The following is an 18,168-nucleotide window of genomic DNA, read 5'->3' as shown; positions in this document are numbered from 1 at the left end:
GGGTTTCTCTACAGGGCCCCACATCTTTCCCTCAGAAGAGTTCTCCCCAGCCTCTGTGTCCCACAGCATCCTGAGAGTTCCCAGCTCTGAAGTAACGCATGGATAAAAATGTTGAACCACATCTGGAGAGTGACAAAGCCCTGAGTCACTTCACTGCAAATTTATCTGAAGTCTGATTTACCTCTATGATCAGCCCAGTTTCCAAAGAGCTGTGAATAAACCTGATAGGATTATCACTTGGACTGCATTTAACCAGTTGGCTATCCAAAATATCACAGGCCATGTTTTTGAAATCATGATATTGTGCCACAACTCTGAACTATCTGTACTTGCTTGCACACAGCTTACCTGTGGAGTCTTGTAGATGGCTGAAATGACGGCCACGTTGGCAGAGATTTCAGAGATGCATCCTCCAATGAGAACTATCAGGTTGTTGTGGTTGTGACACTTGAAGTTGGGGACAAAGTGATGCTGTGCAGAAAAGAGGCTGAGGGTGGCCTTATAGGTCGTCTTTGCAGTGTAGTAGCTATTGAGGGTGTGAAATCCCAGAGAGAGATTTGATAAAATGTTGGGATTTTCATTGATCTCTTTGACAGCAAATGCTAAGGCCAGGATGTGCTGGTAGTTCTTTGGCACTGAACTGTAATAAAAGTAGTAGATGACACAAATACTGAGAGAAGCAAGAAAAATATGTGTGTCCTCTTCATCTCTCAGCTCATCTTTCAGTTATTACAAACAATAAATAAGATAAAATTGCATCAAGTAAGTAAGAAGGGATTATTTATTAGCTGGATATAGCAAGGTAACTGAAGAGCGTCTCCCACTTAGTGATGAAATCAGAGAAGACAGCAAGTGAGAGGTACAACTGGAAGTCTATATATTTGCAAACAGTGTAATACAATATGTCTTATGACCAATTTAAAAATTACATGCACACCCCCCCCATAATATATTAACTCTACATATTTAAATGCACCAGCAGAGGCATCCAGAGAATATTTCCAAATGCTCCTCTCATACACATACTCTCATCAGATTTGATTGTGGGTCCAATGTATTTACAGTTGCAGCAATTGAGTGGAACTGGTCATGTGAAATCTGGAGTAGGCTGAAGGAAGGGCAGGAAGAAATCAAGAGGAAGGATGGAATAGGGTGGTATGCTTGGACCAAAATAATATGAAATGAAAGTTTAAAAGACCAGGTGACTGAAAGACAATGGGATGGGATACAGATGAAGGCCAAGGATGTAGGGAACAAAGAGTAAGAAGAAGTAGTGTGGAGAAAAACAAATGCATGCAAATTCCTCCAACTAGAGTCACAAATAGCCCAGTGGAAGTACTGAAGATCCTTACACTTCAATGGCACTTGTGTGAGAAAACTCACTAATGCTTTGTGTTAACAGTATAATGCGGAAGGCTAAATAGATATGAACAAGCTTCTGACACAACACTTTTCTCACTCCAAAAATGAACCCTTTTCCTTAAAGACATATTCCCAGTAATTATATTCTGAACATACTTTGCAACAAGTGTGTGTGTGTGTGTGTGTGTGTGTGTTTATGAGAGAGAGAGAGAGAGAGAGAGAGAGACTTACATTGGCTCATCAATCACAATCTGTGTCGGCTGTTCCATGAAAGAGAGGAGATTGTAGAGCAAGAAGACCTGAGAAACAATTTCACTGATGACCAGGTCTCCTGGCAGGTAAAACTCATGAGGAATAGGGAGGGGATCGTCACGTATGCTGCAATTCATGGAATATGCCTGGCAAACACTATGACACAACAGCACAAGCAGCAATATCACAACCAGCAGGATCCTTCTGTGGAAAGGGTCTTCCCACGAAAAGCAGCTTTGCATGTTTCCCACTGCAGAATTGTATGTGGCTTTGATCAGGACTGATTTCAGCAGGAGCTAGCTTTCATGAAAATAATCTGGATCAAATCATTTTCCTGTTGACTTTATTCTTTAGGGGTGAGTAGTATAAAAATACCTCATATACAGCTAAAGTTATCAATGCCCTGATGTGAAAGCAGGCAGAAAGGGTCAAACTTTGCAAATCAGTTTGTGCAAAGGAACAGAAATAATGCCAAAATAGGATTTCAAATAAAATCTGGGAAGTGGAAGATACAGCAGACAAAGAGAAATGCATTAACATGTGAAGCAGGAATGATGATTAACAAATGATACAGAATCTTGCCTATCTCTTGTTCTAAAATAATATGAGGCTTTTGTAACTTCTTTCAGAAACTGATGGTTGATGTGCTAAAGATCCCTGGAAGCACTTTTTGTTGTCAGTCGGATGGAAACCAGCAATTCTGGTAATGATAGGGGTCACTATTCCCCAGGGTGCCCTTTGTTTTTGAAGTTGCATTTTTATTGAAACTGTGAGGACTCCACCCACTTCACCTCCCTGGAGTCCTACAACTCATATTTTCTCTTTTGAAGAGTACCGTAGTAGCTCTGACAATGTGACACTTAGCTCAGTAGGTCCAAGCTGCCTCTGTTCAAGTTAGAGTAAATTTATCTACATATTCCTGATATTGGGTATTGCCCTGAATTTTTTCATTTTTGCTATAATGTGAAAGTCCAAATTTTAACGTAGAATCACAATCTGGGAAATGGTTTTTATTTAGAAGCTAGCGGTTGTAAATAAATCGGGACATCAGTAGACATGGATTAAACACTTGCAAAGAGCAACAAAAAGGATAATTTTAAAAGGGGAAATAGTCTGTAAGCTTGGTTGTGTAATGTATAAAGCGGTTGGGTGTCTAAAATCTCTGTGCAGTATATCACAAGTTTAATTGTTTAGTAGTTGGAAAATTGGGTAAGGGGATCTGGAATGTAAGATGATTTGGTTTATTTAAAGAACGAGAAGAGGGGGTGGAGGGAGGTCCAGGGATGGGGTGGTGGTGGTAATAATGCTTTCTTTTTGGTTATTTTTTAAAATGTTAATGGGAAATGTGTGGGGTAATTTGGTATTGATACAATGTGGCATATATTGGATTTTTGTTATTGAAAACTAATAAAAAAATATTTTACAAAAAAAAAAAAAAAAAAAGGTCTGGGGCCCAAACATTTTAGAATCTATATTTTGACCATATTCAGATATCTGGAAAGAGGTTCATCAGCTGGATTTTCAAAACCCATTAAAAAATATCTTCAGGACCTACAAAACTCAATATAGTGACAAGTGATGGCTCTATTAGTTTTTCAGTCTACATTATTTCTCAACTTTGCTACTCCAAATCCTCTGGGAGGTCATAGGAGAGCATGCATATGCTGGGGGAACAAGAATGACTTCCCTAGAAAACTCTTTCTCTGAGACTGAAGTCTACCTATCAAGACCTTCTGATGGGTCCCTGACTGTGAGAAGTGAGGTTACAGAGAAGCAGGCAGAGGGCCTTCTGGGCAGTGGCGCCCGCCCTGTGAAACACCCTCCCATCAGATGTCAAGGAGATAACAAGTACCTGACTTTTAGAAGGCAACTGAAATCAGCCCTGTTAAGGGATGTTTTTTAAGGTTGATGTTTCATTGTATTTCTTGGGAGCTGCCCAGTATGGCTGAGGCAACTCATTTAGATGGAGGGCATTGATGATGATGATGATGATGATTCCAGTTACAGATAGGTAGCCGTGTTGGTCTGCCATAGTCAAAACAAAATAAAAGAAAAAAAATTCCTTCCAGTAGCACCTTAAAGACCAACTAAGTTAGTTCTAGGTATGAGCTTTCGTGTGCATCCATCTGAAGAAGTGTGCATGCACACGAAAGTATCTGAAGAAGTGTGCATGCACACGAAAGCTCATACCTAGAACTAACTTAGTTGGTCTTTAAGGTGCTACTGGAAGGATTTTTTTTTCTTTTATTTTGTTTTGATGATGATGATGATGATGAAACAAGGAAGCCATTCAGACTGGTGTTTCATTGTAGGGGTATTTTGTGACATGTTCTTAATGTAATGGTGCATTATTTGCATTTTTATTCTGCTTCAGTGTGGTCTGTGATACTTTGCCTGTTCAACTACATTATTGCAGTAGTGCAAGCAATGCAGGACACAAATATACCAAAGCATTTATGGTATAATAAGTTGCAGAAAATTATGTGTTATGTGACTGGAAGTGAAACTATGACCACCTGAAAGATTTTGTGGACATGATGAACATGTTGAACATGTTCATGAACATGATCAAGATGTTGAGAGGGGGCCTATAAATATGAATACAATAGAGAGGAAACATTGTCAGGATTTACAATCTCCCTCTCACACCAAGAGAAGGCAGGCTGGCAGTTTTATAATGTACAGATTTATTTGTTTTTAAACACTGGAGTTCAGTCTGAGCACACAGCTCAATATTCCTCAATAGATGGGTCAGTTGAGCCCACTGGAGGGTGGGCTCTTTTCTAACAGGATTTACGCCATCGGCTGCCCCTCCTTCTGTAGACTTGACGCCAAGCCTGGACTCTGTCCAGCTTCCTAGTACAAGGAGACTCAGGAGCAGCTTGCCCCTCCTCCCCTGAGAGCGTGTCTGAGAAACGCGACCCCTCTGCCTGCCTTACGCTGTCCTGAAAATTTATGACCTGTATTCCAGGACAGGAGGGGCTCATTTCACTCTTCGCATGTAAAGCAAGCAAGCCTCTGTCTCTTTTTGCCTGCAACTCCCCATAGTCGTCGGAGCCCTTGCTGTCACTCTGGGAAGGAACATTCCTGACACAGATGAAACACAAATTTATCAAAGATCAAGATACTTCTCAATTTAAGAAGGATATGCCCATTATTTATTTTCATCCCCTTATTAGGCTTTCCTTGTTGTTCAGGTCAGACCTCAGCACAATGATGTAGCATTTAGGGAAAAAGATGCAACCCAGTAACCCGACGGAAGCATGGAAGGTGCCTAAAGAAGCCAGGGTGGCTATCTAAAGAACTTTTAACTGAGTTAAGATTTAAAAAGGTTGTGTACAAAAAATGGAAAAGGGGGGAAACCACCAAAGAGGAATTCAAACAAATAGCCAGCACATGTAGACACGAAGTCAGAAAAGCTAAAGCACAGAATGAACTCAGGCTTGCTAGAGAGGTTAAAAGCAACAAAAAATGCTTTTATGGGTATGTTCCTAGCAAAAGGAAGAACAAAGAAACAGTGGGGTCACTCAGAGGAGAAGATGGTGAAATGCAAACAGGGGACACAGAAAGGGCTGAACTCCTCAATGCCTTCTTTGCCTCAGTCTTCTCCAATAAAGAAAACAATGCCCGACCTGAATAATTTGGAGCAAATGATTCAGCAGAGGAAACACAGCCCAGAATAACTAAGGAGATAGTACAAGAATACTTGGCTAGTTTAGATGTATTCAAGTCTCCAAGGCCAGATGAACTGCATCCAAGAGTATTAAAAGAACTGGCAGATGTGATCTCAGAACCACTGGCAGTCATCTTTGAGAATTCCTGGGGAACAGGCGAAGTCCCAGCAGACTGGAGGAGGGCAAATGTTGTCCCTATTTTCAAAAAGGGGAAAAGAGAGGACCCAAATAATTACTGCCCAGTCAGTCCAAGTGATAATCAGATTCTGGAGCAGATCATTAAGCAAACAGTCTGTGAGCACCTAGAAAGGAATGCTGTGATCACCAATAGTCAGCATGGATTTCTGAAAAATAAGTCATGTCAGACTAACCTGATCTCGTTTTTTGACAGAATTACAAGCCTGGTAGATGAAGGGAACGCAGTGGATGTAGCCTACTTTGATTTCAGCAAGGCATTTGACAAGGTGCCCATGATATTCTTGTAAAGAAGCTGGTAAAATGCGGTCTTGACTATGCTACCACTCAGTGGATTTGTAACTGGCTGTCTGACCGAACCCAAAGGGTGCTCATCAATGGTTCCTCTTCATCCTGGAGAAGAGTGACTAGTGGGGTGCCACAGGGTTCTGTCTTGGGCCCGGTCTTATTCAACATCTTTATCAACAACTTGGATGATGGACCCAAGGGCATCCTGATCAAATTTGCAGATGACACCAAACTGGGAGGAGTGGCTAACACCCCAGAGGACAGGATCACACTTCAAAATGACCTTGACATATTAGAGAACTGGGCCAAAACAAACAAGATGAATTTTAACAGGGAGAAATGTAAAGTATTGCACTTGGGCAAAAAAAATGAGAGGCACAAATACAAGATGGGTGACACCTGGCTTGAGAGTAGTACATGTGAAAAGGATCTAGGAGTCTTGGTTGACAACAAACTTGACATGAGCCAACAGTGTGACGCGGCAGCTAAAAAAGCCAATGCAATTCTGGGCTGCATCAATAGGAGTATAGCATCTAGATCAAGGGAAGTAATGGTGCCACTGTATTCTGCTCTGGTCAGACCTCACCTGGAGTACTGTGTCCAGTTCTGGGCACCACAGTTCAAGAAGGACACTGACAAACTGGAACGTGTCCAGAGGAGGGCAACCAAAATGGTCAAAGGCCTGGAAAAGATGCCTTATGAGGAACGGCTAAGGGAGCTGGGCATGTTTAGCCTGGAGAAGAGGAGGTTAAGGGGTGATATGATAGCCATGGTCAAATATATAAAAGGATGTCACATAGAGGAGGGAGAAAGGTTGTTTTCTGCTGCTCCAGAGAAGCAGACACGGAGCAATGGCTCCAAACTACAAGAAAGAAGATTCCACCTAAACATTAGGAAGAACTTCCTGACAGTAAGAGCTGTTCGACAGTGGAATTTGCTGCCAAGGAGTATGGTGGAGTCTCCTTCTTTGGAGGTCTTTAAGCAGAGGCTTGACAACCATATGTCAGGAGTGCTCTGATGGTGTTTCCTGCTTGGCAGGGGGTTGGACTCGATGGCCCTTGTGGTCTCTTCCAACTCTATGATTCTATGATTCTATGATTCTATGCTAACCCAGCACTGGAGGACAAGATGGAGAAGACCTCCACGGCTACCATGTATTTCCCTTTGGTGCTCAGGTAGGTTGGAACAAAGGTCAGCCAAACATTGCAGAAAACCAACATGCTAAACGTGATGAATTTGGCCTCGTTAAAACTGTCAGGTAACTTTCTGGCCAGGAAAGCCACAAGGAGACTCACAACGGCCAGAAAACCCATATAAACCAAAGCACAATAAAACATGACAGCTGAACCCTCATTGCATTCCAGGATGATCTCACTCTTCAGTGACTGCATGTCTGTATCTGGGAATGGAGGGGAAGCACTTAGCCAAAGGGTGCAAATGCCAGCTTGAAGGAAAGAGCAGGAAAAGACCACACAATTGGCCAGACCCTTCCCCACCCATCTCCTCATTCTGGATCCTGGCTTGGTTGCCATGAATGCTAGAACCATGGTGATGGTTTTGGCCAGAATACTGGAAAGGGCCACCGAGAAGACGATGCTGAAAGTCATTTGTCGGAAGAGGCAGGTCCCTTTTCCAGGCTGACCAATGAAGAGCAAGGAGCAGAGGAAGCAGAGAAGGAGGGAGAGGAGGAGGAGGTAGGTGAGGCTGCGGTTGTTGGCTTTGACAATGGGAGTGTCCTTGTGCTTCACAAAAGTCGCCAGCACGAAGGTAGTGATCAGGGAGAAAGCCAGAGCGGAGACAGCTAAGCTGAGCCCTAACTTTTCTTGGTAGGAGAGGTAGCTCAGCCCCCTTGGAATACACCCTGTTTGGTCCTGGTTTGGGTAGTTTTCTTCTGCACACTTGACACAGGCATCCATATCTGGAGGACGGAGGAACAATTAAAAATGTCAAGATGATGACCTATGTACATCTCCTGAAAGAATCAGTTACGGCAGGCAGTGAAATTCCTCTCCTTCATCTCCTTTCCCCCTTTCCTTTCCTTTTTGTTTCCTTTGCTCTGGGCTGTTGTTGGGGGATTGTGCACACATGGGGGGCAGATGGCTGGTGGGAGGACCCTGAGTGAGAGGCAGGGAAGGGAAAACCTCCCAGGATAAGGGTCTGGTAAAACGAAAGCTCCCAGGTGAGAGCTAGAAGGGCCCCCACTTCCTGAGTGAGACCAGAGTCAAGAGCAGCTTTGGAGGGAGGACTCTGCATTCTATCTCTAGCTCTCCATTTTTATGTAGAGCGGCTTCTTTTGTATTATTGTATTGTGAAAAAGCTTTGATAAAATCTTATTTTAAAAAGAAATGAAAGTGCTTTTTGTGTCCATGCAGTTGCATGTCACAGCTCCATGCCCTCCCCCATTTCTTGTATAATAAAGTACACGGACACCAATATTTTGGGTTGATGGGATAATTAAGGCCACAACTTTATTGGTTACAGATGTGAGCAGTATTGGAAGGCATTGGAACAGAACTGACTATATCTAACTCCTGCCCACCATACAGGTAGTCAGTCTCCCAAGGGTCAACCACCAGTAGGGGGAGCCCTGTTGATGTACATCAGCTATGACCTCCCCCAGCGTTCCCGTTGGGGTCGTGGCAAGGCCCTAGCCACTACCTGGGCTTTGGATAAGATCCATACGGAATACCCTTAAAGAGGAGGAGCAGGTGAAGGCCACAACCTCCCCTCCATAAACCAGGTTTTACCAATGCCTAACTGCCAAATGGGAAGAAATGGAGGCAGTGAGAGATTTTACTTTTTTGGGCTCCATGATCACTGCAGATGGTGACAGCAGTCACGAAATTAAAAGACGCCTGCTCCTTGGGAGAAAGGCGATGGCAAACCTAGACAGCATATTAAAAAGCAGAGACGTCACCTTGCCAACAAAGGTCCGTATAGTTAAAGCTATGGTTTTCCCAGTAGTAATGTATGGAAGTGAGAGGTGGACCATAAAGAAGGCTGATCGCCAAAGAATTGATGCTTTTGAATTATGGTGCTGGAGGAGACTCTTGAGAGTCCCATGGACTGCAAGAAGATCAAACCTATCCATTCTTAAGGAAATCAGCCCTGAGTACTCACTGGAAGGACAGATTGTGAAGCTGAGGCTCCAATACTTTAGCCACCTCATGAGAAGAGAAGACTCCCTGGAAAAGACCCTGATGTTGGGAAAGATGGAAGGCACAAGGAGAAGGGGACGACAGAGGACGAGATGGTTGGACAGTGTTCTCGAAGCTACAAACATGAGCCTGACCAAACTGCGGGAGGCGGTGAAAGACAGGAGTGCCTGGCCTGCTCTGATGCAGGGGGTCACGAAGAGTCGGACACGACTAAACGACTAAACAACAACAACAACTGCCAAACCTTACAAAGTTGTGACAGTTGCTACGAGGCAGGCAAAAACCACATGGCAGGTGCCAATTCGCCAAGTGGAAAAATTCCTATCTGGCACCCTCAACAGGCGACCAAATGGTGAACGAATGAAAATAGGGCGGGAGGGTGGGAGATCCGACAAAGGAGGAGGTAAGGAGAGGGAGCTCCCTGGCCATATGGCGGTTCAAATAGGGTAAGCCATACCCCAATGTCATCTGGATTGGTCGGCTGGGGGGCGTGACACAGCTGGGACTCCCAGTGATGCTGGCAGCTTTGCCATGCCCCCCGCCGTTCACAGGGAGTACACAAGGCCTGCCTCTGGCAAGAGTAGCAGCCATCTTTGACCAACTGAACAACATAGGACACTCGTGATTTCAGTGAGAAAGTTTGGATGATGCTGAACTGGTCTACTAGATCCTCCGATCAGAGCTATCACTTTGTTCTGGTTGTGACCCTGGAAGTTGGGGACAAACCTCCGTTGTGCAGAAAAGAGGCTGAGGCTGGCCTTATAGGTCATCCTGGCAGTGTAGTAGCTGTTGAGGATGTGAAATCCCAGAGAGACGTTGGATAAAATGTCAGGGTTTTCATTGATCTCTTGGACAGCAAATGCCAAGGCCAGGATGTGCTGGTAGTTCTTGTGGAGTTTGGAACAGACAGGGTTAAAACTCCGTGGTGCCCTGCATCTGGGAGGGGCCGGAAGCAGGGCCTTACGTCACAGGCTTTGTCTGTGAGAGTTACTTTCAGTTCTACCGAGAGACGCTGAGAGACACAGCTCAACAGACAGGCTGTGTCTGTGTGCTTTTGGGAAGCACGGAAAGAATGCCAGAATGCCGGAGGCTTCTGACGGGAAAAAGACTGATTTATGGCTTGTAAATAAACTCTTCTAAAGATAAGAACCGATCTGTCTTTTGGACTTGATTTATCCCTTTCTCACATGGACTCAGGACCGCTGCATTACTCTGCTATCCTACCAGGTCAGAGCTTCCTAGCAGAGAAGGCTCAGAGGAAGCGTGACTGGACGGTGAATTTATATTCAATATCCCCAAAGGTTATGGATCGTTACGTGTTTCCTGACAAGTGTGAGAAGGGAGGAGAACGCCAGCTTTGAGTTGCTGTGATCTCCTGCCAGGAAGGGCAGTGGGAGACGCTGGGGAGCGGAGCCAAGAGCCAAGAGAGACAGCTGCTTCGGACGTCCAGCTTGCTGGCAGACGTGTGAGTACGCTGAAAGCCCCGGGGGGAGGAGAATGGCTGCTGCTCAGGCACAGCAGGGCCAAGTCAGCTACCCCGGTGAAAGGCTCAATGGCACCAACTGGGAGGCCTGGAGTGAGCACATGTACCACTGGCTGAAGGGAAAGGAGCTATGGGAATGCACGCAAGCCGATCCAGGCCAGGCCCAGCCCAAAGCAGACATGGCTGATGCTCTAGAGAGAGAGCAGAGGGTGCTAGCCATTTTAAAAGGCAGCGTTCATGCATGGCTGTTGCCAGAGCTCCAAGGGAGCAAGCCCTGGGTCGCGTGGCAGGCACTGAAGACTGCATGTCAGAAAGCAGTGGGAGCCACACCAGAGGGGGCTAGAGGATGCCCAAAGGGAGCAGCAAGCCCAGGAGGGGCTGAGCAACGCCCAGAAAGCCCAGAGGGGGCTGAGAGAAGCCCAGATGAAGCTGGGGCTGTTTTGGGGAGCTGTTTTTATGCTTCAACACATCTGAGTGATGGACTGTGTCCTGGGGAAAGGCTGGGAGCTGGAAAGAGGAAAGCAGTGGCAAGCTGTTCCTTAGGCGACGTGGCACCCAGGAGTGGGGGTGCAGGCCGATCCAAGAGCTCTGAGAAAGCCAAAGTCTCCAAGAGTTGTTTGTGCTTTGAGGCGAAGTCCAACAGCAAAGGGCATTGTTCTGATGAGGCTCTGGAATGCAAGGTCAGCCACCTGCAAGGAAGGCAGATAAGCAGCGTTTCGCAGGCAACAGAGCCTGGGAACAGCAGTAGCAGCCGTGCAGTAACCATGGCAACCAGGATGGACACTGGCATTGACACAGACCCCGGTGGGGGTGCGAGCGTTGCCATGGCAGCTTTGGAAGACAGCCAGAGAGACACTTTATCACTCATTATCGATATGGGAGCCACTCACTGTCTTGTGCCATCTGGTGGGCTCCTGAGGAACTGCAAGACAGTTAAAACTGGACGTTATGTCAAAATGGCAGATGGATCTAAGAGACCACTGACTGAATCTGGGTCTTTATATTGTTCTTTCTTGGATTGTTGGGTGCAAGCTTATGTTGTCTCAGAGCTTGCGCACTCTCTTTTAAGTGTAACAGCCTTAAATGATGCTGGGTTCAATGTTCATTTTTCTAACACTTGTTGTTCCTTCTACAGGGATGGAAAGAAGATCTACAGTGTTGAGAGAACAGACAGGCTCTTTCTGGTGCAGATGGCTGTTGAAAATGGGGTTGGTGGAAAAATGGGACTAGTGGAAAATGGGACTGGTGGAAAAATGGGGCTGGTGGAAAATGGGGCTAGTGGAGAGTCCATTGAAGATGCCCATGTGCAGTGTGCAAATGTCCCACCACACGATGGTTGTATTCACTTGTGGCACCGAAAATTCGGGCACGCTGGGTGGTCACTTGTGAGAAAAGCCGCAGAGAACACCATTGGTTGTAGGTTCAAGGCTTGTGGCAAATACCTAGATTGTCAAGCCTGTAAGCAGTCGAAAGTCACAACTTGCCCATATCCCAGATCAGAGAGGAGAACCAGCAAACCCTTTGAACTTGTCCATGCAGATTTGTCAGGTCCCATGCCGACACCTTCTTTAGCTGGGTCTAAGTGGGTTCTGGTTCTGATTGACGATTTTTCGAAATTTAGTTGGGTTTTTGCGCTTAAATGCAAGTCAGAAGCGGCTGCATTGATCAGGAATTGGATCACAGCGATAGAACTACAGTTCTCTACCAGGGTGATTTCCTTTCAATCTGATCGCGGGGGGGAGTTTACAGGTTCTGCGCTGCAATCGTTTTTCAGGCAGAAGGGTATCAATCATCGATTGATGGCCCCCTACTCTCCGCAACAGAACGGAGTTGCAGAGAGAAAGCTTCGCACATTACAGGAATCTGCGAATGCTATGCTGGCAGACTCAGGTTTGCCACAGCGCTTTTGGGCTGAGAGTTATAAGACAGCATGTTTTGTGCAAAATCGAGTGTACAATTCCAGTGTAGGCAACACACCGTATTTTTTGTTGCATCAGAAGAAGCCGAAGGTGGGGTTTCTCCATGTTTTTGGTTCTCAGGCTTGGGTTCTCATTCCAAAAGCCATGCGCAGAAAGGGTGAGCCAAGGTCTAGGAAGATGATCTTTGTGGGCTATGAGCCGGGTTCAAAGGCGTGGCGTTTCGCATACCCTACTGGCAACCAGTCTAAGCTGCTGATTAGCGGCAGTGCTGAGTTTTGCGAGCAAAGTGGGTGGAAGCGTCTTCACGGGAACCCAGATGTTCTGTCAGACTCAGATGAGGAAGAGGAGGAAGGCGAAGCTGAACCTGTTGCTGATGCGCGCGGTCCACAGCAACAGGGTCCAGCGCCAGTTTCTCCAAAAGGGAGTCCTAGGACCCCTCCACAGGTCCCTGTCAAGTCTGAGCTAAGGAGTGCACCTTCCTCACCAGCGGAACCAGCTGTACGCCCGAAACAGCGCAGCAGGTCAGAGGGGGATGTGTCTGACACAGAGGATAGTAGAGTTGATCCAGGTGAATCAGGCGCAGTTCCAGAATTCACGCTGAGGAGGTCAGCAAGATCAACGAAGGGAAAGCCACCTGAAAGGTATGAAGCCACTAGTGTCTGGGTTGGTGTGGCTAGATGTGAGCCTGAATCCTTTGAGGATGTTCAGAAGTTGCCTCAGGAAGAAGCTAGCAAATGGTATGAGGCGATGCAGAAGGAGATGAACTCAATGGAGTCTCTAGGTGTGTTCTCACTCACGAAGTTGCCAATGGGCGAAAAAGCTGTTAGCTGCAGATGGGTTTACCGTTTGAAACCCACAGAAGCAGGAGAACCACAGTATAAAGCGAGATTAGTGGCCCGAGGATTCACACAGAAAAAGGGTGTCCACTTCATAGAGGTATATTCGCCAACCTCGAGAACGGAAACTCTGAGAACGCTTTTGGCGATAGCAGCACAGAGAGGTTGGAAGGTGAACCATTTTGATGTAGATGTCGCCTACCTGAACTCAGATCTCAAGGAGGAGTTGTACATGCTTCCTCCTCCAGGGTTTGAAGTCAGTGAGCCAGGCGTTGTGTGGCGATTGCACAAATCCATCTATGGATTACGTCAATCTGCCAGGAATTGGAATATGTGCCTACATGAAGCCTTAGAAGAGCTAGGTTTTAAGAGATCTCTTGCAGACAGTTGTCTTTACATTAAAGAGTCAGGCTTAAAACAGGAAGTGATCCAGGTGTTTGTTGACGACCTTTTGATCATGGCACACACCGGTAAACAGGTGGAAACGTTTGCTAGAGAGCTTGGAAAGCGGTTCAAGCTGAAGCAGCTTGGAAATGTCAAATCCTATTTAGGCGTGCAGATCACAAAAGCAAGTGATGGAAGCTTCTTGCTTTGCCAGAAAGGTAAGATTGAACAGTTGCTTGAGAAGTTCAGGATGTCTGAGTGTGCAGGGGCCAGATCACCCATGGAGGCTGGTTTTGTAAAGGAGTGTCAGCAAGTAGAACGTGTGGTGTTCGAAAACACTGAGCTCTTTCAGTCAGCTCTGGGTAGTCTGTTGTATCTGTCACAGTGGAGCAGACCAGATATAGCGTTTGCTGTCAATCTGCTCAGTAGAGAGGCCTCAAGTCCTAGTGTGCAGGCCTGGAATGGTATAAAGCGGGTGCTGCGTTACCTGCAAGATACCAAAGACTTTTGTCTTAAGTTGTCAGCTCAAGGAGATGTCAAGCTGACTGCTTGGGTGGACTCGGATTGGGCTAACCTTGAGGATCGCAAATCAGTGTCAGGTCTAGTGGTGAAGTTTGGGGACTCAGTAGTTGGGTGGAGGTCCCGGAAGCAAAGTCTCATAGCGCTTTCATCTACTGAAGCTGAGTTCAGTGCGCTATCGGATGCTTGCAGAGAGTTGGAGTTCTATGTGTGTTTGGTCGAGGAAATCTGTGGGGAAAATTGTCTGCCCGTTGTGGTGCATGAAGACAATCAACCATGTCTAAAATTGGCTGAGACAGGGCAGTTCAAGGCGAGGACCAAACATTTGGACATACGTTTTCAAAATGTGTGTCAGAGCGTTCGTGAGGGGCTAGTTGCTCTGAAATACTGTCCCTCAACCAAGAACCTCGCTGATGGTTTCACAAAACCATTAACCTTCCAGAAGCACGAGGAGTTCTGTGAGGGTTTGTGTATGGGGAAAGTATTGTTGGCTATTGTCCCCAGATGCAGGACAAGAGGGGGTGTGGAGTTTGGAACAGACAGGGTTAAAACTCCGTGGTGCCCTGCATCTGGGAGGGGCCGGAAGCAGGGCCTTACGTCACAGGCTTTGTCTGTGAGAGTTACTTTCAGTTCTACCGAGAGACGCTGAGAGACACAGCTCAACAGACAGGCTGTGTCTGTGTGCTTTTGGGAAGCACGGAAAGAATGCCAGAATGCCGGAGGCTTCTGACGGGAAAAAGACTGATTTATGGCTTGTAAATAAACTCTTCTAAAGATAAGAACCGATCTGTCTTTTGGACTTGATTTATCCCTTTCTCACATGGACTCAGGACCGCTGCATTACTCTGCTATCCTACCAGGTCAGAGCTTCCTAGCAGAGAAGGCTCAGAGGAAGTGTGACTGGACGGTGAATTTATATTCAATATCCCCAAAGTTCTTTGGCACCGAACTGTCATGGAAATTACAGCTGTTATAGCTGTTGACAAACAACAGTAACAGAAGCAACCAAAGGACATTCATACTCTTCTTCTCTCATCTGCTTGTTTCCAAGATTGACTTGCAGTTTGAACCTCAGTTGAGTCATTCCCTTTGCCAATCAATTGAGTATAAAAGTAAGATTTTCTTTACATGTTTTCACAAGGTACATAAAATATTTTGTTTAGTTTTAATCTTATTTCTCATGGATCAGTATGTTTATTCATTATGAGGTCCAATTTTCCAGTGGCCAAAGACGAATGTCCTAAGAAACAGAGGGGAAATGATCATAATGTGATACAGAGTCCTGCCTAGACCCAAATCTAGTTCTAAACAATGTGAGATCTTTATAACTTCAGATGGTGATTGTTGATGTAGCTGAAGAGCTCTGGAAGCACTTTGTGTTTTTCAGGATGGAAACTAGCAATTCTACTAATGATGGGGAGGATTATCTGTTCCCCAGGGTGTTCCTTGCTTTGGAAGTTGCATCATGCATGATGAACCTGTGAGGAGTCATCCTCCCAGCTTGGAATCCTACAAATCTTATTATTTCTTTTGAAGAGTAATTAGGAGGAGGTGGCACTTAGCTCAGTAGGTCCAAACTTCACCTGCCCAGAACTAGAGGAAATTCATCTACACATCCCTGATATTGGCCATAACCCAGCAAGCCTTCATTCCCCCCCAAAATGTGAAGGCCTAGAGCTAAAGGTACAAACACAGCCTAGGGAAATTCAAGGTTCAGATGCATTGTGACTATGGGTTCATTTCTTTAAATTGTTTGCCCCATTCATTGTTATTTGTGTATTGTGTTATTATCAAAAGTATTTGCTTATGCAGTATTATCAACATGAATGTCATGACGTAAGAACATAAAACTGTCAAATGGTTAGAATTATGTGTTGAGGAGAGTATGCAAGGGCCAGTTGGGTCCATGGGCATTTGTCACACCTGAGTCACTTGTTCCAGGTTTCCTCCACATATTCTGGGTTGGATACTTGTAAGAGGGAGCCTTCTCTACTTCTGTCACATTTCAGTACAGCTTAGAGCACTTCATTCAGACCCCAAAATCTGGAGGGAGACTCAGGTGGCCCAAAAGATCAAAATGCAGAGGATGGAGCCACCAGCTCCCCCAGTTAGATCACTCCAGTTGTGTGAAGAATGAGCACCTGAAATATGCTTGCCTAGTCCTAAGCATGAAAAAGGTGCAGAACTTGGGGGATTCTAGCCTAGTTCAGAAGGAACCCTTGAAGAAAATGTTCATGGTTTGAAGAAATGTTTCTGGAAGCCAATCCTTTGCAGAAGTCATCTCCTTCTCTGCCTCCTCTTCCCAAGGTTGCAGCTCAGCTGCTACCTCTGCACTGAACTGATCAAGGAACAAGAAAGGAAGGTGACATTCCCTCTTGCTCTCAAAATGAAATATGAGGGGCTGAGATCTCCAACTTTTCCATCTCCAGTATGCTTCCCTGCAACCTCTTAACATCTGCAGGCTGAGGAGCCACTGAGATATAAATGAGTGACACTGTTCTATAATATGACCCACTTTGGTCAAAGTGTAAATAATTGATAAATGTCCTGCTTTCAATAAATTCAAATTAAGAGAACAAATATGGATTGTGTTTGCCTTTTGCTGCTCTCACCAGGCATGTTAGTTTCTCAGCCAATGCTGTTGACCATACTCTGTTATACCAAGAATCAATGTTTGGCCCATCACTGGTTTTCCAACATGTGGCTATCTCCATACGAGCAGGAGTCAATAGAAAGGCTAAGAGGTCATCTTTAGGAAAATCATCAGCAGACAGGATCTGAAGCCCAAGTAGTGCGAGTGCAAGGGATATTTCAATTATTTTGTTGTATATCAAGCTTATTTCTTTGACAACAGCATTCCAGAAGGGTTTGATGATGTCACAACACCACCACATATGGAAATATGAACCCTTGACTACTCTTCCCCTCCAATAATTGGGATTGACATCCTTCCATATTCAGGATAGCCTCACCAATGTATAATGCCATCTATGCAGAAGTTTTAATGAGGCTTCCCTTATTTTTACAAATCTAGGTCCATTTCCTTGGCATTTCTGTGTACAACATTCTAGTGTTCTTAAAGCTTTATAAACTGAGGAAGCTACGCCCTTGGAGAGTGGAGAGGAGTTAACAAAGATGTGCTCTATTGCAGTTAGTTTCTTGTTTGCTTGAGTGGAAATGTCTGGGTTTAACAGGAATCTTAACAGCTGGTTGAAATGGTACCATGACCATTTAAGGTTTTGTATGGCAGTTATGAATTCTTCTTTTTGTAGGGGGATACAGTTTGCATGAAGACAGGAGTGCCTGGCATGCTCTGGTCCATGGAGTCAAGAAGAGTCAGACACGACTAAACGACTAAACAACACTGCTTACATAGAAATCTTTTAATCTATAAAGACGCACTTTCCCAACCATTCCATTCTAAGTATTGCCATGCTTCTTTAATAGATGGGTGAAAGCGAAGAGGGATAAGGGGAAATATTGGGGGAACTAGTTTTTAAAACTTTGATTTCCACACATTTAGAGTGGTGAGGGAAAATGGTTCACTTTTTTTGTATGGGTTTTAGTGAGTGAGGAGGGTAGAAAGGGATATGCTCTATGTACAGGATCTGAAAAACTTATTTTATGCATTTCTTTTTTTATTTCTGCTCCTTTTATCTCCAAATTGTTTCCAGTGGAGATGGCTAGTGGTGCAATTGAAAGAGCAAACAAGAGGGGTGACAGAGGGCATCTCTTTCACACCCCTCTTGCAACAGAGAAAGTTTTAGAATCTATACCATTTACCCTAACCTGAGCATATGAGTTTTTGTATAGTTTCACAATAGAATTCATAAAATGTTGTCCCATATTCATTTTTGACAACAACCCTTCTAGGAACTGCCAGTTGATTCTATCAAAGGCTTTACACACATCTTGTGATATGACAGCTAGTGGTAAATTTTGGCTTTTGCTATGATGAATAGCATTACTTTCATCCTGATCATTTAATAGCCAGCGAATTACTTTCATCCTGATCCCCTTCAAAAGAGAGGATTAGAATGAATAAACATTTGATAAAAGAAAACAATTCCACTCATCATATTCTCATGTGTGATGCCA

The 18,168-nt window shown here is 45.0% G+C and overlaps 1 protein-coding gene across 1 annotated transcript in view; it reads right to left on the bottom strand.

Annotated features, from left to right (window-relative positions):
- Positions 1–4,120: 4,120 nt before the first annotated feature.
- LOC309329701 (vomeronasal type-2 receptor 26-like) overlaps positions 4,121–18,168 on the bottom strand; it is a gene marked incomplete at its 3' end in the record, with an annotated part of 44,263 nt that continues 30,215 nt past the window's right edge. Inside the window, exons 6-8 of the mRNA XM_081840716.1 lie at positions 6,889–7,367; positions 4,819–4,888; positions 4,121–4,202 (exon numbers count right to left, since the gene is read on the bottom strand). Of these exons, the coding sequence (XP_081696842.1) occupies positions 4,121–4,202; positions 4,819–4,888; positions 6,889–7,367 (631 nt within the window). The remainder of the gene's footprint in view (positions 4,203–4,818; positions 4,889–6,888; positions 7,368–18,168) is intronic.

This window comes from Podarcis erhardii (genome assembly GCF_964252035.2).
Source record: "Podarcis erhardii genome assembly, chromosome: 14".
Classification (NCBI taxonomy): Eukaryota; Metazoa; Chordata; class Lepidosauria; order Squamata; family Lacertidae; genus Podarcis; species Podarcis erhardii.
Note: the sequence above shows the minus strand (reverse complement) of the source record. Positions and strands in the feature narration are given on the sequence as shown.